The 25,362-nt window shown below is 41.1% G+C and overlaps 1 protein-coding gene across 1 annotated transcript; it reads right to left on the bottom strand.

Annotated features, from left to right (window-relative positions):
• Minpp1 (multiple inositol-polyphosphate phosphatase 1) lies at positions 1-25,362 on the bottom strand. The gene is made up of 5 exons (XM_036174629.1): positions 24,588-25,362; positions 22,124-22,321; positions 19,713-19,810; positions 13,298-13,431; positions 1-563 (listed from the first exon to the last, which is right to left on the bottom strand). Exons 1-5 carry the CDS (start codon positions 25,207-25,209, stop codon positions 167-169), a joined length of 1,449 nt encoding a protein of 482 aa, XP_036030522.1. The 5' UTR covers positions 25,210-25,362; the 3' UTR covers positions 1-166.

Raw genomic sequence — 25,362 nt, 5'->3', positions numbered from 1 at the left:
TTGAACTTACAGAGATCCTCTTGCCTACCTCCAGAGTGCTAGAATTAAAGTTGTACATCATCACACCAAGGCCTTGAAAGCTTTTTCAATCAAGAAGTTGCCTACCTATTGCAAACACAACCACCCCTCAGGAAAGCACTGTGGAAGTGAGACTGTCCCCAGGCTCTCAGAGCTCATCAGATGTGATGTTCACCTTGGATAGGTGACATTCTTTACTGGTCTGACAACTCTGAAGAATGTCCTTGTAGTGGTTCTTCAGATCCTCATACAAAGTAACGGTTTCTTGTGAGTGGGCCAATGGTAACACTTTTTCGTTCAGCAGCATCTGTACTTGGAATTCTTCTTGAGGGGTCTTCGCATTTTCACAATGGTAAAGCACAAATATTAGGTTTGCGGCATAGGGTACGATGCGACCACTTCGGAACTGGCGATGGACTTGCTCCTTAAAATTATGCGCTGTCAGGGGCTCCTTGTCTTTGAAGTAGCCCATGAGGGAGAGCAGGGGCAGGAGGGTCTCTGCATGACCAAACTGGAGGATGACTGGAGAAGAAACCGGCTGAGACCTTAAACGAGAAATCGAAGGGAAAACTTATTCATGCCATAAGAAATAATATTACACTTAGTGGTACCTAATTTTCTCATTTTAAAATGTAATCCCATCTTTAATTTTTTTTAATTATTATTACATTTAGTGTGTAAGTTAGCGGAGGCTCACTAATGCTGTGGAATGTTCCTTTACACTGTGTGAATATATATCACTGTGATTGGTTTAATAAAGAAGCCAATAGCTGGGCAGAATAAGGCTGGCAGGAGAGCCATTCTAAGAGAATGCTGGGAGGAAGAAGGGTGGAGTCTGGAGTTGCCAGCCAGGCACAGAGAGGACCGGAGATGAATGTGCCATGTTAATAAAGGTACCACCACGTGGCAGGGCATAAATAAGAAATATGGGTTAACTTAAAATTTAAGAGCTAGTTAGTAATAAGCTAAGCTATTGGCTGAGCATTTATAATTAATAAAAGTCTCAGTGTGTTGAGAGCGGCTGCAGGAACCCTCCACCTTCACACTAATGCCACAGCATGGAGTGTGACAAATGCCAGGAGCCGGTCCCTTCCTTCACACTAATGCCACAGCATGGAGGTCAGAGGACAAATGCCAGGAGCCGGTCCTCTCCTTCCATGTGGGTCCAGACTGAACTTGATGGTGAGGCTTGGTAGGCAAGCACCCTTACCCACTTAGCCATCTCGATGACTCCTATTTTAAAAAAGTTCTTTATATAAGTAACTCAAGCATATGGCTGAAATTCTGTGTGAGTAAACATCGAGGTCTAGGAATTAGGACATCCAGAGAGCTGCAGATCTGTCTAAAGTAGAACACATGACCACTCTGCTGAGAAGCCCCTGAAGTGCTCACTTTGGTACTGGCCTGCCTTTCTGTGAGGCGCTGGGTGAGGCCGGGAGTGACTCATGGAGCACTCCCCAGTGAATGAAGGCACTTAAGGTGTTGTCCCTTACCTTTTCAAGCTTTCTTTGTCTCAGTGTGTATTTTTTCATTTGTGTGTGCATATACACGTGTGTGCACCTCCGCACACACGTAGAAGCCAGGAGAAGGTGCTGAGTGTCAGCCTCTGCCATTTTCCTTTGAGACTAGAGGTCTTTCCCCAAAGGCTACCATTTTTTGGTGAGGCCAGAACCCAGCAGAATCCAGTAATTCACCTGTTCCTGTCTCTCTAGAGCTGAAGTGACAGGCATTTGTGAAGTAAATACAATAACACACATGCATATACATGTTGGAAGGAGAGATCAAAAGAGCTGAGCATAAATTATGAGTTCAAGGTCCTGTTAAACACATCCAAACTATAGAAGAAATTAAACCTAGGTTGTGATCCATTTGAACTGGAGTTTGAACCTAAGAACACAAGTGTTCTATCACTGAGCTTGCTATAATCCCAGCCCCTGACCCAGATTTTAAATCTGAAGATTCTTTATGCTTAAATAAAAAAAAAATGTAAGTCTCATCTTCTTCTTTTGTCTCCCTTGATACCAATAATATTGTAAGATCATGACGTTTTCAGAAGGAAGTTAAGGAAAATGGTGCTTTAAAAGGTTTACTGTGGGGCTAGAGAGTGCAGTGAAGAGCACACACTAACTACTCTTGTAGAGGGCCCAAGTTTGGTTTCCAACATCCATATCAGGTGGCTCCCAACTGCCTGTAACTCCAGCTCCAGGGGCTCTGATGCCCTTTCTGGCATGCATGTGTGCACATACACACACATATAAAAATTAAAAGTAACTTTTAAAAAAAGATTAAAAGTTTTTAAAAGGTTTATTGAGTATTTTATGAACAATCAAACTGTTTATATATTAGATTCATAAAAGGAAGCCATGCAAACCACAAATAAATTACTGTTTTCTGGGATTTGATTGAATTTTAAAGTAACATATTTTTCTATAAATATTTATTTATAGAAAAAATATTATGAAATAATTTCAAAAATTATTCCAGTGGCCCCAATGCCCACTTCTGGCCTCCATGGACACTGCACATATGTGGTATACATACATACATGCAAGCAAAACTTACACATAAATAAAAATTTAAATTTAAGACAGTTTGCAACAGGAAGGAAAAGTCCTAGTTTTTATAAATGCCACAATACATCCTCTAACATAGAACACTGAAAAAGTTTGCGGGGGCTGGAGAGATGGCTCAGTGGTTAAGAGCACTGACTGCTCTTCCAGAGGTCCTGAGTTCACATGGTGGCTCACAACCATCTGTAATGAGATCTGGCGCCCTCTTCTGGCCTGAAGTCATACATGCAGGCAGAATACTATATACTTAAAAAATAAAATAAAAAAAAAAGGAGTTGCCTTAAAAAAGAAAAGGTTTGCAATATATGAAAAACAGAACTTTAAATTTCTGGCTAATATGCCAGCACAACAAAACAAAGATAATTACAATTATAGCTAAAGGTAAAGATGTTTCTAATTCCTCACAAACAGTCTAAAAAACTAAATGACAATCATCAAAAGCAGTTAGAACATGATTTTGCTAATTCCAAATGTGCTTGTAGGAAATAATAACTATTTAATAGTTTATATATTCTATAGTAACCTAGTAAAGATACTTTAAATTTATAAAACAATGTCAAATAAGAAAGGAGGAATACGCATCATTTCATGTGTGATATTTTACTGTGGCTCAAAGCATCCAGCCTAAAGCAGATGTTCCTATAACCAGGAAAAAGGGAACAAGGTGATGCTGCTCATATTAAAATAAAAGGTCCCAAATAAAACGGTCACATTCAATTTTGCAAGATGTGATAAGGAACAGTCTTTTCTAAGATGCCCTGGGCTGATCTGCTAGGTGTGGCAGAAGTATCACCCATGCCAAGTGCTAGGCACCACACTCAGTGCTCACGAGGGTTGGGATGAGGAGAAAGGCAGGTAAGATGAGGAAATATATTTCTGGCTCGCACAGATAGTAGCATCTAACTGTTGAAATTCTCCATTTGAGGAGGAGGTCAGTGTCTGGAGAGCACTGTGTACATACTGCTTCCTGCCCTGACAACAGAACAAAGTGCTGCATCTGGCTTGCACTGAGAATGCAGGGTTACATTTGTGTTCTCTGTATACAGGAATACACTGGACTCACTCTATAGACCAGTCCAGCCTCAAACTCACAGAGATTAGCCTGCCTCTGCCTCCCAAGTGCTAGGATTAAAGAAAGGCATGTATTACTATATAGGCCATAAAGTTAAATATTTTAAAAGATTGGTTTCCTTCTGGTAGAATATACCTGAACATTAAAAGTAAACTTGTGGCTTGCTATCCTGTCTCTGGATGCAAGCTCATGCCATTTAAGCCTTTTCAAACTTGAGCACCTGCTGAACTGAGTACAGGAGAAGGCAGGGCCCCTGCAGCTGAAAACTGAGGGCACAACGATGTATTCAGCAAGTCAGACCCAATGACGATAAGCCATTTCCTGTGCAGAGCTGCTGGACTGCACTATAGCAATAAAACAGCAGAGCAGCAAATCAATGTGTGCCCTAAGGGCTGGGGCGCTGCAGCAGCAGGGGTCATAGGTCATACACATTAGTGATGCAAGGGGTTCGAGTCTGGGAGGCTGGTTCAGGTGGTGGTCTTTCTAAAACATAAGTGTATCACACTACACTGAAGACAAACACCATGTCAAGTGTCACACTCACTTGACTGAGTAACATACTGTGAAATTCCCCAGATACCCCAAAGCACCAACCCTAAGGTAGAATTTTGGGTACCCCATGACTTACAATCATACAATCAGAGCCAAAACAACTAAAAAAATGACGTGGAAAAAACCTTAACTTCCTCTCCTATAAGAAAATACTTGCATAACAAGTAGAACTCACTTAGGAAATCAGGCACCCGTTTACTTTCAAACTACTGCTGATTTAAAATAATTTCAAACCAGCTTCCATCTGGGAATGAAACAGTATGCCACCTGCTAGCTCAGGAAGAGCACAGGGGGTCAGTGCCTGGTCTCCTGGCTCTTAGTCTACAAGTCTGAATCCGCCAGTTTCAAAAGCATGCCCATGTCAAGTCACAGGGAGTAAGGTGATGGCTTAAGTTCCTACATTATCAGAAATTCTTCCATGCCCATCTCAAATCACTGGGAGTAAGACTATGGCTTAAGTTCCTACACTGGCAGAAATTCTCCCAAGGATTGATAAAATGCAAGGACCATCAACCTAGGATTTTTACTCAGAAGTAGCATACAGTAAGAAAACAAAAGTGTTAAGAATTTCTTGTTTCTCCTTGTGTGGTTAAACCTGGGGCTCTGTGTGCATAAGGCAAACGTCCTACCACTACTGTATTCTTCCAGACCTCTTCTCACTTTGACTTTAGAGATGGGGTCTCACCATACAGCCCATTATCTCCTGGAATTCACTATTTACCTCAGGCTGGTACCTAATTTTTTTTTTTTTTTAATCATTCTGCCTCAATTTCTCTAGTGCTGGGATTACAGTTAGGTACTACCATGTATGATTAACACAGACACAGACACACACAGACACACACAGACACACACAGACACACACACAGACACAGACACACACACACACACACACACACACACACACACCCTACACCTTCTTCTTGTTTTTTCATTTCAAACACAGCATTGAAAGAGTTTAATAGATGGCTAGCTTGAGGTTTTAAGGGTAAGAAGGCGAACTTGGCCTACTTTCAATTAAGCTGTAACCTGAAGAGTTGGGTCTCTAACGTGATCCTTCTGAGTTAGCCGCTTGCGTGCTGGGGTTGCTGGGAATTTGTCACCATGACAGACTGGGCCACTGACTCTCAACTGCATTTCCATTAATAATAGCTTAGAACATAAACTGCTTGAGTCTCAGACATACATTTTTCTTCATTATTTTGTTTCAGATAGCCTGAATTCAACTTGGATATCATTGGAGATTTAAGTAAAATAAACCAATAGAGATAACAAAGCAAAATCTACCCTTCAATGCTCTTCAAGAGCATAGCTCTCTTCCTCAAGGTTCCTAAGAAAGCATAAGAAAAGCATTTAAATCAGTTTTGGGCTATAAAATTCAAATCAACTTAGATAATTTTTTTTTTAGTTATTTTAAAATCATAAAGTTCAAAATTAAGAGTCCCTTTACAACTAAGAATAGCAGAATGTTTTCCTTCACTTATAAACAAGAGGATGTGGCACTATATAAACTGATTTCTACTTTATCATTTAAAACTTGATTGGTAAAAATATCAGATACACATAGACTTCCATGGAAACATCCATGTCAAAAAGGGACACCCCCCCTCCAGCAAGGGTTAATGCTGTCCTTAAACAGCGGCCCATGCTAACATCTGCCTGCCCTTTTATAAGACTTACTTAAATGTCTGTTTAGGGGGATATATTTAAGTAATAGAAGCATTCAATGGAAAAAAAGTAGCATGCTTCTCTTCTAAATTACACCTGAGCAGCAAATGTGTGTGTGGTGGGTGGGGGAGGTATGTGAAGGTTCCTCAACTGTGGGAGGCTGGATGAGTTGTGCAATTTGTGCACGTGTGTACAAAGTACTCTTTCCTGTGTACATACCATGTTTTCTTCATCATCATGTCCCATCTTCTCCTACTCCCTCTGTCTTTCTTCCCACCATTTCCCTTCCTGTTTTCTCATCTTTCAGTTTGCTTTGTGTTCACGACCCTCTGAGTTGTACCAAGGTTGCCAGCAGAAGCATGGGTGAGGGGTGAGCCCGCGTACCTCAACAGTGGCTACACTCCTGAAGAGAATGCCTCCCTACCCACCAGCCTTTAACTGCCAACAGCTTCCAGGGAGAGATGTGGCCTCGTGAGCACTTCAAACATCTTCAAATATCCAAGAGTATATCATCTGATTTTATCAGAAGCCATTAAAAGTCTGCACACAGTTTTGAAAGTCTCTGACTTTTTAAAAGAGGATATTTCCTTTGGCTCATGTTTCACAGAGTTTAGTCATCTCCAGTCCCCGGATGAGGCAACTGGACAGAACCCTGTGGCACCAGGACCTGGTGGAGTAGAGCTGTTCACTTCACAGCCAATCAGGAAGCAGAAACAAAGGGTAAATCAGTAACTCCTATAAGGAAGCAATTAAGGTTCATTTCTAAGAACATACTGCCATTGTTCCAAGCACTAAAACTGAATAGTAAACCTTAGGGAGTTCAATCTAGTTCTAAGCTATCTCCTGGGAATTGGTTGGCTCCAATTCATACAGGCCCAAACACTCTATGAAAGCACCAAAAGCCCCATTTCTGCCTAGACTGCATCCTGAGGATAGCATGAGAATCTGTCTGGATGTCATTTTTGACCTTCTCTGAGTCACAGTTCCAGAGCTAGTCTATGGTGAAGCCCAATACTGGCAATGCAAATGGGAGTAAATGTGCCTGTGTGTGAATGAGGGAAGATCTCGATCTCTCTCTCTCTCTCTCTCTCTCTCTCTCTCTCTCTCTCTCTCTCTCTCTCTCACTCACACACACACACACACACACACACACACACACACAGGAGGGGGCTTGTTGGGAAGAAGGGTTCAGTGGGAAGGGGAAGAGACCAGAGAGGGTAATGGAATGAATATGCAGAAGAGATATCATATACATGTATTAATATCAGTTAAGGTTGTTTGCATGACCATGGACATGGGACTGTAGGATTATGGGGGCATAGGCCCCTTCCAATGACTACATCACTGAAGAATGTTCCCGGACCCCCAGCAGCCACTAGCTGACCATAGCTCCTCAGTTACAGGTGGACTCTCATGCTCTACCTTATTTTTGACACAGGACTGCTCGCTGAACCCAGGAATCTATCTGTCTCTGCCTCCATAATGGAGGTTGTTGAAGTGTGCTGACACGTCCTGCTGTTTACACAGGTGCTAGGGATTTAAGTGCACATCTGCATGCTTGCACAGCAAACACTTTCCTTGATGAACTATCCTCCTCCTGGCTTCTACACAAACCTAGTAAATCAGATCTCAGAAATAAGTCCAGGGCAGTCAGTGGGTTTCCTTATGTTACCCAGGAAGAAGATGGCTCTACAAATGACACCCTGATTCTACTTATATAAATCAGTGAAGATTTTAAATCTTCAACCAAAACCAAAATTTAATCAGAAGTCTAAAATTACATCAAGAAATGAGACTATGTATATGTTCAAAATGGGTAAAATGCCTTAAGTAATTTGAAATGCTCAGGAAGAAAAACTAATAATGGCATGTTTTCCCCCAAATGCACTCAGCTACTCTTTCTAAGCTCTTAATTTATGTTTCACATGCAAATGGCATTACACAAACTCTGCTTCCAAATACGATCTAGGTATATCAGATGGAGCTTGGGGCAAATCTCACCACTTGCACGGTTATGTAAGAGCACAAACACATGGCTGGAACTGCCAGAGCTACAAGAAGCTTTGAAAAGAAAATTAACACAATACAATTTGTTTACAAGTCTTCTTATACATTTGACTGCAGTACAGTCTCTGGAGAAGCATGCATTTGACAATGGAAACCTAGGACTAAAAATGGCTCGAACATATTTTTTTCTTAAGTAAAACCAGGTAGAAATTAAGCTCCAAGGTAGAATGGGGGCAAGGCTACTGTCATCCTCCCTACTAGTCTTAGGAAGCGGGAAGAATTACATGAAACATAAAAAATTACATGTTTGCAGACAGACAACAGAGTGAGAGAGAAAGCAGGCAATCCTGAGATGAGTGGAGAGCTCGCCCACCAGCTGCCCCAGCTGGCTGCCTAGAGCTGGCAGACTGTGGTGGAGGGCGGGAGAGCACACAGGGCAAGGCAATCCTGAGGTGAGTGAGAATCCAGAGAGGTAACGCTGGAACTCACGAGCAGATTCCAGGGAAGAGAGCTACAGGGAAGGGAGCTGGGGAGTCCAGAGGCTGCTCGAAATGTCAGCTGCTGCTACACAGAGCCACACATCCAGATCTGGAGGAAAGGATCAGCAAGAGACATTCCCACCTGGGAAAAACTCAAATCCATAGGAAAATCTCCCTGGTGGGACAATTCAGCTCAAGAGACATCAATAAAAAACAAAAGAGGGCCAGAGAGATGGCTCACAGTTAAGAGTGTTTCTTGCTCTTCCAGAAGAACTGGGTCTGTTCCCAACACCCATGCTGAGTAGCTCACAATGCATGTAATTCCAGCTCCAAGGGATCCAACTCCCTCTTCTGCCATCTGCAGGAACCTACATTCATCCACATACACACATATAACTAAAAATAAAATAAATTTTAAAAAAGAGACAGTGCTAATGATTTAGTGGGTATACACACATGTGGAATTCAGCAAGTTGTACACTACATATACAAAGATGACTGTATATTATGTTAACTACAATTGAACAATAAAGAGATAAAGCAAACTCCAGCTATCCAAAGTCACATGATCAGAACTGTCCCTTAGGAAAGAGACATACTGGTGTGGAGTTAATAAGACCCAGCTCACTGGAAGCCTTACAGGCAGTTGCTGAGATCTGGGAGGGGAGCTGAGGAGGTGTATCAGTTAGTGAAGTGTTGCTTAGCTCCCCAGCACCCACATAAGAAGCTGTGTGTGGCGGTGTGCATCTGTACCTCCAGAACTGGGCGCAGACACAAGAATATCCCTAGTGCTCACGGGCCAACCAGTCTAGCCAACCTGTGAGAGCCTACCTTAAAAAGCAGGACGGGGAACAGTGGAGGAAGACACTTAACATTGGAGGCTGACCTCCACACACATGCTCACATCTGTGCACAGACATGTACTTACACACCTACTACACACATATACATAGAAAATAATTCAATGTTTTTTAAATCTAGGAAAAAAGAGGTATTAGCTTAAATTGAGGTTAGTTGCAATGAAGATAAAGAAAATGTAAAGAATTAGAAAGTATAAAAAATGTAAGTTGGAAGGTTAAAACAGCCAAGAAGACGGCTCGGAGGGTAAAGGCTCTTGCTTCCAAGTCTCACAACCTGAATTTGGCACCTGGAATCTACATGGTTGGAGAGAATAGACTCTCTCAAGTTATCCTCTGGACTCCACACACATGCTGTGATACACACTCATGTGCAAACACATACACGCACACACACGCACCTGTACACACGAACATAGGTAAATAAATAACTAAATATAATTTTAAAAACCCCAAAGGCAATGACTAGATATAGAAAGTGAGAGTTGGAATCCATAATGACATGTGGTCTTCAGATTGGGTGTCTGTCTGGGAGGCTGATGTGGCACTAGAATAAGTAGTACAGGAGAAAAAGCAACATTGCAGGTGAGCCATTATCTACACCACATTCTACATCATACACACACACAGCACTAACTATGCAAGGCATCGAGTTAGTCACTGAAGACAGAGCAGTATACTGAAAATGTCTTAGACTCACACAGAATAACAGTGAAAACTTACCTAACAAAACAAAACAACAAACCAGTTACACATACAAATCTGAACTGAAGAAGTAGCCACGTTGTTTACTCTCCCTTATTTAGCCCATAATCTTTCAATATCTAGCACTAAAAAGATCATGGACTTTTAAAAATGACCTAGAACATGAACACATTCCTAAGAACTTTAAGAGATTATGTCTCCCCTGTTTTAATGAGTAAATTGACAAAAACAGTACAAATTGATTGTACCCCTATACAGGGGTGGCATGGCACAGTGGTTTCAATGCTACCATCTAACATTAAAAGAATTACACAACCTACAAAAATAACCCTATTAATTACAAAATCTGAAATGCCCAAGGCATAAGGGACCACCAAAAGATATACATTACTACTGAGTAGATACTTTGAATGGATTTGCTCAGTCACATAGATGTTTAATGTCAGAAATGTTCTCCAGAAAGGGTATTATTTTACATTTCTATCAGCCATGAAAGAGGTTGATTTCCCCTCTTATTCCCCCCAGTTTAGGGCGTATATTAGTGGTACTTCCTGTGGCATTGATATCCATGATAATGGACGATGGAAAATGCTGGTGAATATTTTTCATATGCTCACTTGCCATCCATATAGCTTCTTAAATGAAGTCTGCTTAAATCTTTGCTCTTTTTTTTTTTTTAAATTTGGGAGGAGGCATAATGGGTATTTAACACAGGACTTATTAAGTACAGATTGCACCACTATACCTGTAACCCTTTTTATACTTTTTTAAAAAAACAGATTCTTTTATTAAGTAAGATACAATTCTCTATATATTCTGGATTCAAATTCTCATACACATGTAAGTTTTGCAAATATTTTCTGTTTCCCAAATAGTACTCTTTGAGAATAGTTTAAAATGTAATAAACTTATTTTATGAAATTTTACTAATGGATCATATTTTGGGTGTTACATTTAAGAACGCCTCACTCAATCCAAGATCATGAATGTTTTCTTCTGAGAGTCTAATCTTTTGTAATTAGATCATTGCTCTTATTTTCTTTCCAAAAGATTTATGGTTTTAGGCTGTACATTAAAATCTATGACTTCTTATTTATAGTGGGAAAGGTCTAAGTATCTTATTTTTTAACACAGATGTCCAACTGTCCCAGCATCATCTACTAAAAATGTGGTCCTTTTCCCATAGTATTGCCTTGGCATCTTTTGTTGAAAAGCAATTTAACACACATAGTTGTTCTTCAGTATTCATGGGGAATTGGTTCTAGGACTCCCCCATGGAAACCCACATATAAAATGATGTAATATTTACATATGATCTATGTTTATCCTGCCATACACTTTAAATTATCTCCAGATTATTTCTAATGGCTATGTAAAGATTAATATTCAGTATTATTCAGAGAATAATGACAAATAAAACCTGCATATATTCAGTGCCCATATGAATTTACACATGTAGTTAACTAAATACTGAGGAGGGAAACCCATGGATATAGATGGCCTACTATATATGAGCTTATTTCATGATGTTACTGTATCCCTTGATCTATCTGACTATATTATGTCTGAGGGTATCTTTTTGAGGCAGGACTTTGTTATGTAACCCAGGATGACCCTCCAACTCATAATTCTGCCTCAGCCTCCAAGTGCTGGGATTCTAGGAGCATACCAACACACCAGGCTTTCTGTAGGTTCTGATAGAAGTATGACAAATCCTTTTGCTCTTTTTCAAACTTATTTTTATTTCTATAGATCCTTTAAATTCCTGTGTAAATTCTGGGACTTCTTAATTTCTACAAAGAAACTTGTGGGATTTTGATAAGAATTCCACTCAACCATAGCCAGGTGCGGTAGTGCATGCCTTTAATCACCATCACTTGGGAGGCAGGGACTGTGAGTTCAAGACCAGCCTGCTCTACATAGTGAGTTCTAGGATAGCTAGAGCTACATAATAAACAGACTGTGTCTCAGAAAGAAAGAAAAACAAAACAAAACAAAAAAACCCAAAGAATTCTACTCAACCAATAATTGAGTCTTGCAATTCATAAATACGCTATGCCTTGCAATTTTGGGGGTTATTTGGAATTTCTCTCTTTGTACTGTCTTGAATTTTCAGTATACAGAAATTCTCATTTATTTTAAAACACTACTGATAAAATTTTATTACTTAAGCTTTGAACTAGAATTAAATTATAATAGCAAGCCTTACAAAGTTATTTAAGAGCCTCCTGATGTAATTATAAATTTATCATCCCTTAGACTCAACATTGAGCCAATGAACAATGACCAGCCAGGAAAGGTCTGTTATCTCATAAAGCCAGAAGCCATTCAGAAAGTCAAACAGGAAAACATTAGCTCTTATCATTAGTTTTATCTTTATTTGAAATCCCCACAGAAACTTCTGGTTGGACCAGCTAGATGGCTCAGCTGGTAACAGAACTTGGCACCAAGCCTGATGATCCGAGGTTAATACCTGGAACTCATATGATGGAAGAGAAAATCAACTCCTGCAATTCATCCCTTGGTATCTGCACAATAAATAAATAAATATACACATGCCATTTTTTTTTTTTTTAATGTTTCTGGTAGCAGAAACCAAATAGTTAACCTAGTTGAGGGTTTTTTTAGGGTTTTTCCCCCTTAACTCCAGTCAAACCCAAGAACATTTTACGAATTAATGCTGGGTCCATAAATAAAATGCACTGGTCTGAACAAAACGTACTATTTGAACTACCGTGAAACAGACCATCTCCAGCTTCTGCTGCCCTATTTTGGTCAACATCTGTAAATATGTATCTGTCAAATGAAACAGAGTTGAGGGTCTAGCAAATATTTCTATCATGAAACTTTAATTTTGTTTGCTTGTTTTTGGTGCTAGAGACCTCACACTTGGCATGCACTCTACCACTGAGCTACATCCTCAAGCCCATAAGAACTTATAAACTTGTAAAAACAACTTTTAAAGTATGAATGTTAACAAAAGCTTTGTTTCCTCAAATGAGAGATTCGCTTTTAAAGTAAAAGCATTTTGCATATTCATGTCAGGAGCTATTTTGAAACACAAACTACAAAGAACTCAAGTGCCACCAAGAAGTGAAGATGGTTAAAACTGATACACACTCACAGCATGGACGACCTCACTGCATGCAGTACCTATGTAATTACAGAACTCTTACTAGACATGCAATGGTGAGAGGGAAAAAAACAAGTCTAATACACAGTATGACCTAATAAAACTAGCATACTGATTGGGCAGTATCAATTACCCTGTATTTTTTAAACACACAAAAATCAATGCATTCTAAGATATTCTCCAGAAGATTATGAACAAGTTGCAAATGAATGCCACATCTTTAAAGATGTTTTTACCTTTGCTTCTGCTCCACTGCCTTGTCCAGGTGTAGAAAGATATCCTGAAACAGGGTGCAGCTTGATCGGCTGTTAATGGTATAGCCATAACTTCGTTTCCAATACTGTTTTAGATCGTTTAAATATTCCAGGACCTAAACAGGAACATTTCAAAAGTCATTTCTAATACAGTTCCAGAAATGTAACAGATTTCCTGACTAATAAGAATTCTCAGAAGAGTTAGTCAAAGCTTAGGAGCAGAGTTAGGTCAGTGTGCTGAGCTCCAAACAAAACACATTGAAGTCAGCCAAAAGGAAAAAGTTACTACAATGTACAGACAGGTTCAACATAAAAGGAAATAGGTGAAAATATATTAAGTCAACTCAGATATAAAACAATAGAATTAGGAATAAAAACAGTAGCAAATTACCATTACAAAAAAAAAAATCACCCTGTGCATACTCTTTTTTTTTTTTTAACAATTTATTTATTATGTATACAGCAAGTATGACCAGAAGAGGGCACCAGATCTCATTACAGATGGTTGTGAGCCACCCTGTGGTTGCTGGGAATTGAACTCAGGACCTCTGGAAGAGCAGTCAGTGCTCTTAATTTCTGAGTCATCTCTCCAGCCCCCCTGTGCACACTCTTAACATGTCATAAAAAACTTGAAAGTGCAATTACAACAGACTTCTATAGCAAAGTATAAGCTCCCTGACTTGGGAAAATCTGAGCAAACAAAAACTAGAGTCAAAGACCTAAAGAGAAGTTGGGTCTTTAAGTGCTGAGGGGCAGGTTTACCAGATGGCAGATCTGGATAATGAGAATGACTTTTATAGGAAAATCTTAAACACAAAAGCTGACCACAGAACAGGAAAGGCAGATGCATTTAAACAGAAGAGGGTGCTGAGCTGTCAAACAGGCAACAGCGGGCTCTGCAGCCTCGCTTTTGTAAGACCTGCCTGGCTGCTGCTAAACCGACTCTGGGTGACTTCTATTTTAACTATGCCATCTCAAAAGGAGAGCGTACATTAACATCTTTGGTTCTATGTGCTTAACCTACACCAGTATTTTCAGTTCTAAGCAAATATCTGACATAAAACAATTGTTTGCTAACTAACAGCACAAGTGGTTCAACATTTCACAAAGTCCTGTATAAATGAAAAAGTCCACAAGTCTCAGAATTGTGTAAATGTCTCTTCATTTAAAATCTGTTATGCATTGTGTGTGAGTGTGTGTGCGTGCGTACACATGCACAGAAGCACACATCTTTGAATGGGCAGGTAGGTGTATGCCAAGAGTGGAGGTCAGAGGACAACTTGCAGGGGGTGGCTCTCTCCTTCTACCACATAGACGCCAGGAGATCAAACTCACATTGTCAGGCTTGGCAGCAAGCACCTTTACTAGCTGAACCATCTCATCAAGCCATCAATTTTAATTTTTCAAACATTTCAAGGGAGAATTTCAAACATAAAAAAATATACAACAGTAGTATGATAATCCCATGTGTACCCATCAGCCAACTTCACCAGTAATCAACATTTAGTCAATTCTGTTTCAACTATGCTCTAGTTACTAACTAGGTATCCTCAAGTAAATCCCTCATACAATTCTATTTCATCTGTAAATACTTCACTAAGTAAACTTACTGCATAGTGTAAGTTCTAAGTTGTAAGAAACAAAATTATTTTTAATCAAGTTACTGAAAAGCAAACACAGAACACTTAAAAGACACCCTTATATATTTTTTGCTTTAATTAAGAAAAGGATGTGCACAAGTGTGCGCTAGAATGATTTGTGTGTATGCGCGTGTGTGTGTGTGTGTGTGTGTGTGTGTGTGTGTGTGTGTACCATGTATGAGCAGGAGCCTTTGGAGGTAAGAAGGAGGCATTAGATCCTGAGATTTGGAGTTAAAGAAGGTTGTGAGCCACAATGTGGATGAATCTGAGTCCTCTGCAGGCACTGCAAGCGCTCTTAATTGCTGGGCCATCTCTCCAGCCACAAGGTATTTCGAATGAAAAATTTAACTAATTCCCTTTATATACCTACATACATATATAGACTCTTAATTTATTTGAACATGTATTTCAAATTGTCAAGTCATGCTGCTTAAACCAGTTCTTTGATTACACAGAGCAAAAGGTATACCCACAACACACAAACCTGGCAGGCAACATTTTCATCAAATGACAAAACATATCAAGGATGTGACAAACTGACATAGTTCTTTGTAATGGGATACGTTTAGAAGTATCTCAAGTAGAATTCTTGTCAAAAATGTTTAATCTGAATTTATGTAAGTCAAAAGTCAGGAACATCCAAGACATTTTGCAGGAAAAAGAAGTCTAGATACCTACAGGATGCCGATGCAGGATGTCAGTGCCTAACAGATGAAAGAAAGCTGGAGTGCTTTTCTAGCCTAAAGGAGGTTAAATAGACATGCCACCAAACAGGATCAGTGATCCTTTATGAGACGCTGAATTTAAGAAGAACAGCTGTAGAGGGCCTCATTAAGACACCCATGAAAATTGTGAGTTGGGTTGTTATATGTTATCATTATGATATACACTACAGATTCTAAAAATATGGTACAAATGGTTATATATTTATGGTCTTGTAGGAGGATGATCTTGTTCAGACATACAAGTGCTCATTATGTTATTCTCATAGTGTCCACCAGTGTGAAAATTTTCAGATCAGATAAAAGGGAGGACTCACAAGCAATAAGAGATGTGTAATTATAAAAGGAAAAAGACAAGTCTTTAACATTAAAAAGTCCTGGGAGCATCTTGACACACACAGCATTTAACAAACATGGTGTCAGATTTTTGCCATACATCAATTACATACCAGTAGAAAAAAGGATGTACAGAAAGCAAGAGTAAAATGTTTGAGAGAAGAAGAAGTGAACAAGGGAGGGTGAGGGCAGCACTCCCAGGGGAGGAGACATGGGTCAGCAGAGGCAAGTCATGGCTACCTCAAGGGAAGCAGTGGACACTGTCAGCCTTTACAAAGGACCACATGGACAAGGCCACTCAGAACAGGAAGGAACAGGCAGCCAAGTCAATTACATCCTAAATGTTTCAAAACTACAGTAACCCAGGCACCTAAGTTCAGTTATTTTATGTATTTACTAATATTTATATAATATTGAAAACCATCTCAGTTATGATTTCTCCCCGGACCCAAGTAGTGTGAGTAGGGAGGAAAGATGATGCTTTGACGTACGAGAATGGCGACCAGAAACTTCTTTGTATTTATACTGGTAAAATTATTATTATTTTAAAATTATATTTGTGTTTTAATTTTATACATCAGCCATGGGTTCCCCCTCCCGCCCCCACCCCTACCTTCCCCCCATCCCCTCCCCTCCATTCCCATCTCCTCCAGGGCCAAGACTCCCCTGGGGATTCAGCTCAACCTGGTGGATTCAGTACAGGCAGGTCCAGTCCCCTCCTTCCAGGCTGAGCAAAGTGTCCCTGTGTAAGCCCAAGGTTCCAAACAGCGAGCTCATGCACTAAGGACGGGTCCGGGTCCCACAGACTGGGTGCCTCCCAAACAGTTCAAGCTATTCAATCTCTCACTTATCCAGAGGGCCTGATCCAGTTGGGGACTCCACAGCTTTTGGTTCATAATTCATGTATTTCCATTAGTTTGGCTATTTGTCCCTGTGCTTTTCCAATTTTGGTCTCAACAATTCACACTCTTACAGTCAGTCCCTCCTCTTTCTCAACAATTGGACTCCTGGAGCTCCACCTGGGGCCTGGCCGAGGATCTCTACATCTACTTCCATCAGTTATTGGATGAGATTTCTAGCACGACAGTTAGGGTGTTTGGCCATCTCATCACCAGACTAGGTCAGATGAGGCTTATAAACACCTTCAGCAACATAGCAGTATACAAGATCAACTCAAAAAAATCAGTAGCCCTCCTATATACAATAGACAAACAGGCTGAGAAGGAAATCAGAGATACATCACCCTTTACAATAGCCATAAAAGATATAAAATACCTTGGGGTTACTCTAACTAAGCATGTGAAGGACCTATATGACAAGAACTTTAAGTCCCTGAAAAAAGAAATTGAAGATGTCAGAAAATGGAGAGATCTCCCATGCCGATGAATAGGCAGAATTAACATAGTAAAAATGGCGATCTTACCAAAAGCAATCTACAGATTCAATGCAATCCCCATCAAATTACCAACACAATTCTTCACAGACCTGAAAAGAATAATACTCAACTTCATATGGCAAAACAAAAAACCCAGGGTAGCCAAAAGAATCCTGTACAATAAAACAACCTCTGGAGGCATCACAATCCCCGACCTCAAGCTGTACTATAGAGCTATAGTAATAAAAATAGCTTGGTACTGGCATAAAAACCGACATGTGGACCAATGGCATCGAATTGAAGACCCTGACATTAACCCGCACACCTATGACAAAGAAGCCAAAAATGTACAATGGAAAAAAGAAAGCATCTTCAACAAATGGTGCTGGCATAACTGGATGTCAACATGTAGAAGGCTGCAAATAGATCCATATCTGTCACAGTGCACAAAACTTAACTCCAAGTGGATCAAAGACCTCAACATAAATCCAGGTACTCTGAACTTGATAGAAGAGAAAGTAGTCTTGAACATATTGGCACCAGAGATCACTTTCGAAATATAATACCAGTAGTACAGACACTGAGAGAAACAATCAATCAATGGGACCTGTTGAAACTGAGAAGCTTTTGTAGAGCAAAGGACACGGTCAGCAAGACAAAGCGACAGCCCTACAGAATGGGAAAAGGTCTTCACCAACCCCACATCTGACAGAGGGCTCATATCCAGAATATATAAAGAACTCAAGAAATTAGACATAAAAATGCCCAACAGTACAATTAAGAAATGGGCTATAGAACTAAACAGAGAATTCTCAACAGAGGAAGCTCAAATGGCTGAGAGACATTTAAGGAATTGCTCAACATCCCTAATCATCAGGGAAATGCAAATCAAAATGACTCTGAGATAGCACATTACACCTGTAAGAAGGGCTAAGATCAAAAACATTGAAGACAGCTTATGCTGGAGAGGATGTGGAGCAAGGGGAACTCTCCTCCACTGCTGGTGGGAATGCAGACTTGTACAGCCACTTTGGAAATCAATATGGCGCTTCCTTAGAAAATTGGGAATCCATCTCCCCCAAGACCCACCTATAGCACTCTTGGGCATATACCCAAGGAATGCTCAATCATACCAAAAGGGCATTTGCTAAGCTATGTTCATATCAGCATTGTTTGTAATGGCCAGAACCTGGAAACAACCTAAATGCCCTTCAACTGAAGACATATGTACATAGTCAAACCCATTATTTTGCAGCTAACTGAAAAAAAACTTAAAACATGAAATGGGACTGGGAAGGTGGTATAGACTCAGGCAGGTCTGTGGGAAAAACATTTTCTCTGAGGCTAACTCGGCTTTATACCGGCCCTGCCAATTCTCCCAGCAGTAGGTATTTAATGAGTTTGGAGCCCAGTACAGGTTATAGGGAGATGAGAAAAAGTAGGTCATCCAGCAGTGACTCAGAGCACAAAGAGGAATAATGAACACCCATCTACTCTGGCACTCAGCACCTTACAGTGGCCTTCACTCCTCCCAACTCTCCCACGAGCCCCTCCAGCACTGGTCCAAGAACCATGGCATAACCTTTGACCTGCTGCTGGTCACCTAAGCCTCCACAAGACAAAATGAAGCACCTTCATGTTTAGTAAGGAGCATATTTCTTTAGAATTTAAGTAAGTTGGGAGCAATGCTCAATTCCCATATGAAACACAGATGTTTTATGTAATAAGGAGTAACTAAGGTCCAGAAGTCTATAATCCCGGACAATACAAAATATTCCCCTAATTCACCCTTTTTAGACCTCAGCACTCAAGAGTCAGGCAACATCCAGCTCCCTTAAAGTCATCAGAGGGCTTCTGCACTCCTTCAAAGTCCACATGTCAGGTGAGCAGGGGAAATGAAATAGCTAGAAACTGTGGTACACCACTGCCACCACCAGGTGGAACCAGGCGCCTCTCAGTCAAATGATTAGCCCTCAATTTCTCATGAATTTGATGAACACATGGGATGAGTTAGGTCTGTGGAAAATGGTCCTCTCTGAACATAACTCGGTTTTGCATTAGCCCTCTGCCAGAACTGGGTTTCTAACTGGGATGGGATGGGGAACACTTAGAAATCAATTACCATGAAAGGAATGTTTTTCTGAGTTCTATGAACCTAAATTATTTACCTACTTAAGCATCCATCCCTCCTTACTTAGGAAAACTGGGAGGTAGTCACAGGCAGTTTATATCCCCTAATCTTACAAACACTGCTTTAAGTAAACAACAAAAAATTCAATTAATGACTAAAAACCACAAGGGAAAAAAACACAAACGAAACTTACCTTTGCATCCTCTACATCAAACACATCACACCAGGGAGAGTGGACACCTTTAATTGCCAGGTCAAATGAACAGGTGAAAAAAGCTACCTGAATTAAGTCTGGGGGAGAAAACAGGTAAAATTTGTGGGTTACTAGCGTCTCTAGTTTTTAAAGACTACATACCCATAGAATATGATGAGCACAGTTACACACACAGCTGAAAAAACTGAGAATTTCTGGAGACAAGACTATCAGAGGATCAAGGCTTGCCCCGTGCAATGCAAAGTGACAACCGCAACCACCAGAAGAAACCGCCAGGGGGACATTTCTGTCCAATGAGACTACGAAGCAGTCTGGAAACGGCAGTTTTTAAAGTTTTTAAACCTAGCTGGCTTCTAAGTGCAAGTTGCGTAGCAAACCCAACTAAAGGTTAACCCAATGACTTATTAAACAGAACTCCACATCTTTAGAAGGGTAGGAAAGGTGTGCCAAAGTTTTAAGTGTTTTAGTCCTCACGTGAACATTAATAATGATAGCATTTTTACTATCAGTTTTTAAAATTATAAAACCCCTCATATGATAATTATTAAGTGCATAAATGGAGACATAAAATGTGAGAGAAGACCATAGAAGACTGAAAGGAAGAACAGAGTGAAGGGGCAGGAGAAAGATGAAGACCCCAAGCAGAGGCAGAGGAAAGGACACTCCACACTAACAAGGAGAGAAAGCTTGGTAATGTGGTAATAAGACCCATTTTCCAGACTTAACCCAAGAAATTTCAGCAGATTTCAGATAAGGTGCCAGGGATGGTTATACTGCTCACTGCTTTACTTTAAACACAAACAGGTACTAAGAAAGGGATACGTGAATTAGAACTTGGGCTACAAAAGAGGCCTTGCTCAAGAGCAGCCGAACACCAGGTTCTCTAGTAAACAAGTGGGAACGTCTAAAGCTGGAGAGGTCAGGGGGAGAAGGGATGAGGTGTCAACTGCAGGGGCTGCTACTGTTACTCTGATTTGTGGTTCATTTTACTGTTGTTTTTTTTTTTTCCTTTCCCAAAGGAAAATGAGACCAAGATTAATTAATTGATATTATACACATTCCATATCAGTTCAGTTTAAAGAATTCCTGAGGCAATACATTTAACAAAACAATACATTTTGGGGTTGGAAAGATGGACCAGCAGTTAAAAGCCTTAGCTGCTCTTATAGAGGACCCAGGTTCTATTCCCAGCACCCACATGAAAACTCACAATGCTCTGTAATCAGTTCCAGAGGATCTGACCCCCTCTTCTGGCCAATCATGGGCGCCACCAGGCAACACATGTGGTATACACACACACACACACACACACACACACACACACACACACACACACACTTGCAGGCAAACACTCACACACATTAAATAAAAATCTTTTTAAAAAGATTTATATTTATATTTCATTAAGACTATACATAAAAGCCACTGGAAACTTTGGCTTCTAAAAGAGGAAGGTTTTATAATCGCAACACCTAATAAAACAGAGTGGCTTGCTAACACTGTGCATGTCTGATGACATGACATGGTTCATTTGGAGTCTCAGTTCTAGCTCTTAAACAATGACGTAGTGTAGGTGTAGTCTAACCAGAAAACAAATGACAGAACAAACGAACAAAACCACTTCACCAAGCCAGGTATAGAAGACTTTAACATTCCCCTCCCAACAACACCTTCTTCTTCTAGTCTTTTGGAAACTGACTCACAGTATAATGAGATATACAATCACTTCTCTACATATTAATATTCACCAATATCATAATAAATCATAAAGCTCTAGAAAATAAGAAAGCAATTCATTTTCTTAATTTTCCACTGCTAGGTGACCATGTTCCCCTTTTTTTCCACTTGCGGTCCCCTGCTTTCACTCTCCAAATGTTCCAGCACAGATGACCAGCCACAGGCGGCCTCCACTTCAACAGCTCAAGACAGATGCAGCTACTCATGTCCTTGGAATCTCTACATACAAAGCTACAAACCCACTTGCCTTTTCACTTTTTAAAGTCCACCTTTCTCCACAATAACATGCATTCCTAAAGTTTCCCAAAACTAAACGATTTATATGATTTATTTTACTTGGCATTATTTTACAAAGAGATCATCTAGAAAAGGCAATTTTAAAATTATCAGTTAGTTATGCTTAGAGATGAGGCTCTCACAAAAAAATCCACATTTAAGAACCTTGTATATTAATTTATAAAAGAATTAAAGAATATGAAAGTAAAATTAAGCATGTGGTATATAATTTTCCTGACCCAAGACATACTATTTAGTTAACATAAGTTGAATTGTGAACCCTAAGGAGAGTAACTGTTGTTTTGCTTGTTTGTTTACAGTTAACACTTCCAAGCTGTTTACACCAGCATTTAAATGAAATACAACGAATCTGTTACCTGCATTTAAACTGCTCACTGGCACTTGCAAAGTAGTCGCAACTTTGTTTAAAAGCGTCTGCATTTCAGGTCCAGTTTTGAAGGCTTCCACATGATAAAGAGCTGAATCATTTCTTTCCACCTCAGTTAAAAACTTCTCACAATGATCAAAGAACCTCATTAGTTTGTCATTAATTCTTGGAGGGTCACACTCCATATCTGAAGTGGGAAAAAAAAAAGCAGACATACATAAATCATTGGCACAAGTGACAATTTCAAATGACTAAAAATTTAAAATGCAAAAAGGGAACATTTAACAAACTATTAAGCTGTGTCTGGGGAAAAAAATTACACTGATCAAGAGAAGGTGCAGTTGCTGGTGGAGGCCAGAAGAGGAAGTCAGATCCTGGGGAGCTGGAGTTAACAGACAGATGTGAGTTGCCTGAAACCGTTACTGGGAACCAACCGAACTTGGGTCCTCTGCAAGAGTGATACTCTCAACCACAGAGCCATCTCTCCAGTCCCAAAGAGAAGTGTGTGTGTGTGTGGGGGGGGGGGGGTTGTTGTTGTTTTTTTTAGGTACTGGAGAATCAATTCTGGGCCTTTGGACACTAGGCCAGCTCTCTATCCATTAGCTGCACCCCAGCACAGCTTCTTCATATAACAATTATAATGCATGAGCCAATATGCTAAAAAGACTAAAAAAGTGGACTGAAAAGAAATGAGTTAAAGCAATACTGTACAAGATAAGGAAATACTCTTTATATAAATAAATGTTTTCTTAAATCAAGAGTAATCAGGGAAGTATAGAAAGTGCAAAACTGTTACTAAGCATGGCTTCCCTCCAGCACAGGTACCCTCAGAAAAAGCAAACTAAAACCCAGCAGTGTCCAGATATCGGGTGGAACTTCGAGAGGTCTGCTTCTCCCTGCTAAGCAAAACTCCAAGTGGAGCATTTCATTTTCTCAACTAACTTTCCAAGCAGTGTTACTTTACCAAATATTCTGTTATGACAAAACCTACCCAAACCAGCAAAGCAACAGCGACATTTTGGGTCTACTGTTTGATGTCAAAAGCCAGGCACCTCTGTTCCAGCTCCTCTCCTGCCTAAAGTTCAGGGGGCTTCCTGTTTAGCATAGGTTACATTATTCCCACAACTTGGCAACAAATATTTATTGGAGAAGCATTCATTATCACACTCCAACTTGTTGGGGCCTTTTCCCAGTTATATTCAAAACATCTCAATCACCATTCTTGTATTGTTTTATTATTGTATTCTTGTATTATTCTAAGTACTGTTTCTCGAACATGAAAAAAACAAGTTAGACCATATTATCTTAGATATATGTGCAAAAATATAAATATATACGTAAACATATTCCCCCAAACAGTAATCCTGTCTCTCTAATTTCCAATTGGATTATAGTTCTTATAGAAACATCCTGAATAACAACAGAACTCTGTCATCTTCCTATATGGCCCCAAAGAACAACCTCTCATTTGTGTTATCAGATTGTTCTGTTTCTGTAGAAACCTACAGTCTGATTCTGTGGCTTTTCTCTGAAGCCCAGATGTACACAATAGACAAAACAACCCTCTACAGATAACAAGGATTCTGGCCTGAGTAGTCATAAACTATGTATGTTAAGGGCAGAGAAGGAGGCACACTAAGAAGATTCTACCCCAAGAGCTCCTAAATTCTGACACGGTACAATGATAGAATAAGTTGGTACGGCGGTGCATGTGACCATATACCACAGCTACAGCGAGGGAAACGCTACAGTAAACACAAGAACAAAACAGAAGGCGAAGGTAGGGCGGAGAGAGGATCTGAGGAGCGGCTTCCTAAAACAGCATGTAAATGTGGAAACCCTGAAAAGACGATTTAAAAAAAAAAACAAAACAAAACTCGCCAGGCGGTGGTGGTGCATGCCTTAGGCAGAGAGGCAGACAGATCTCTGTGAGTTCGAGGCCAGCCTGATCTCCAAAGCGAGTTCCAGGAAAGGCGCAAAGCTACACAGAGAAACCCTGTCTCGAAAAACAAAAACAAAAAAGTCCCATTATAATAAGCAAAGTGGAGAAAGAAAGTTCTATATTATTTTTTTTTAAAATGCGCCCACTTGTTAAACTAGTTGTCAGGAAGGGAAAGGTTGGCGCTCAGGGGGACAACACGATTGAGAATGGGGAATATAAAACTGGGAGCGATACTGTTTGTTTGTTTGTTTGTTTGTTTGTTTGTTTGTTTTCCGCTTTCCTGCTGGATCTCCAGCGTCCCCTACAGCACTCCTCACGCAGAAAATGCTAAGAATTCACATCTGATGAGTGACTAAAAAAGCGTACGTATTAAAACGACAGAGACAAACAACCAAGTCCACAACATCCTGTGCCCCCCCGAAAGCGCAAACGGGGATGGGGTGAGCAGGGGACGTAAGGCTGCAAAAGGGGATGGGAGTCCGGATCTGGGGAAGGCGGGCCGCGCTGTCACCTGAGACGTCCGGCAGTGGCAGTCCTGGGTGGTAGTGTTGCCAAAGCCCTTGGAGGAAGGCGGCGCTGCTGTCCACACAGCGGTGCTTGGAGCTGGTGACCAGCCGCAGGCGGCCGTAGTTCTCCCGGCTGAAGAGGTCTGGGAAGAGGGCGGCCAGGCGCAGTGCCAGCCGTCGCATGTCGTGCCGCCCCTTCTCCACCAGCTGCCCGTCCATCCAGTCATCGTACCACAGCGGCCACTCTTGCAGCGCGGCGGCCACTCCGCTGCCGCGGTCCCCGGGTCCGCGGGTCTGCAGCACCCCCTGCAGCTGCCTCAGCTTGCGGATCTGCTTGGTCGTAGGGTAGCGGGTGCCGTGACGGATGAGGGCGACCAGCTGCACCGGGGTGCAGGTCCCCGCCAGCAGCTCCGGGTCCCGCCGCGGCGCCACCGGGTCGCCCAGCAGCCAGGGGTTGACATCTTCGTAGCGAGTCTTCGTGCCGAAGTAGGGACTGAGCACGGAAGCCGCGGGGTCGCTGCGCCCCGGGAGAGAGCAGCGCGCGAACGACGAGAGCAGCGCCGCAGCCAGGACCGCGGCGGGTGCTACCGAGGCCGGGAGGTGGCTGCGGGCGCCAGCAAGCATCATGCCCGGGGCCCGCGGAGGGCGGCGCGCGGCTGCCGACCCCCACTTCCGGATCCGCCGGCGGGGGGGCGGGAGTAGGGTGCGCTTCCGGCTAGGGACCGCTGAGAGCCGTCCCGGATGGGATGGCAGCTCCGAGCAAGTGAAGATCTCAGAGCC

This window comes from Onychomys torridus, chromosome 1 (assembly GCF_903995425.1).
Source record: "Onychomys torridus chromosome 1, mOncTor1.1, whole genome shotgun sequence".
In the NCBI taxonomy this organism is placed as follows: domain Eukaryota; kingdom Metazoa; phylum Chordata; class Mammalia; order Rodentia; family Cricetidae; genus Onychomys; species Onychomys torridus.
This window is presented reverse-complemented; position numbering and strand designations above follow the sequence as displayed.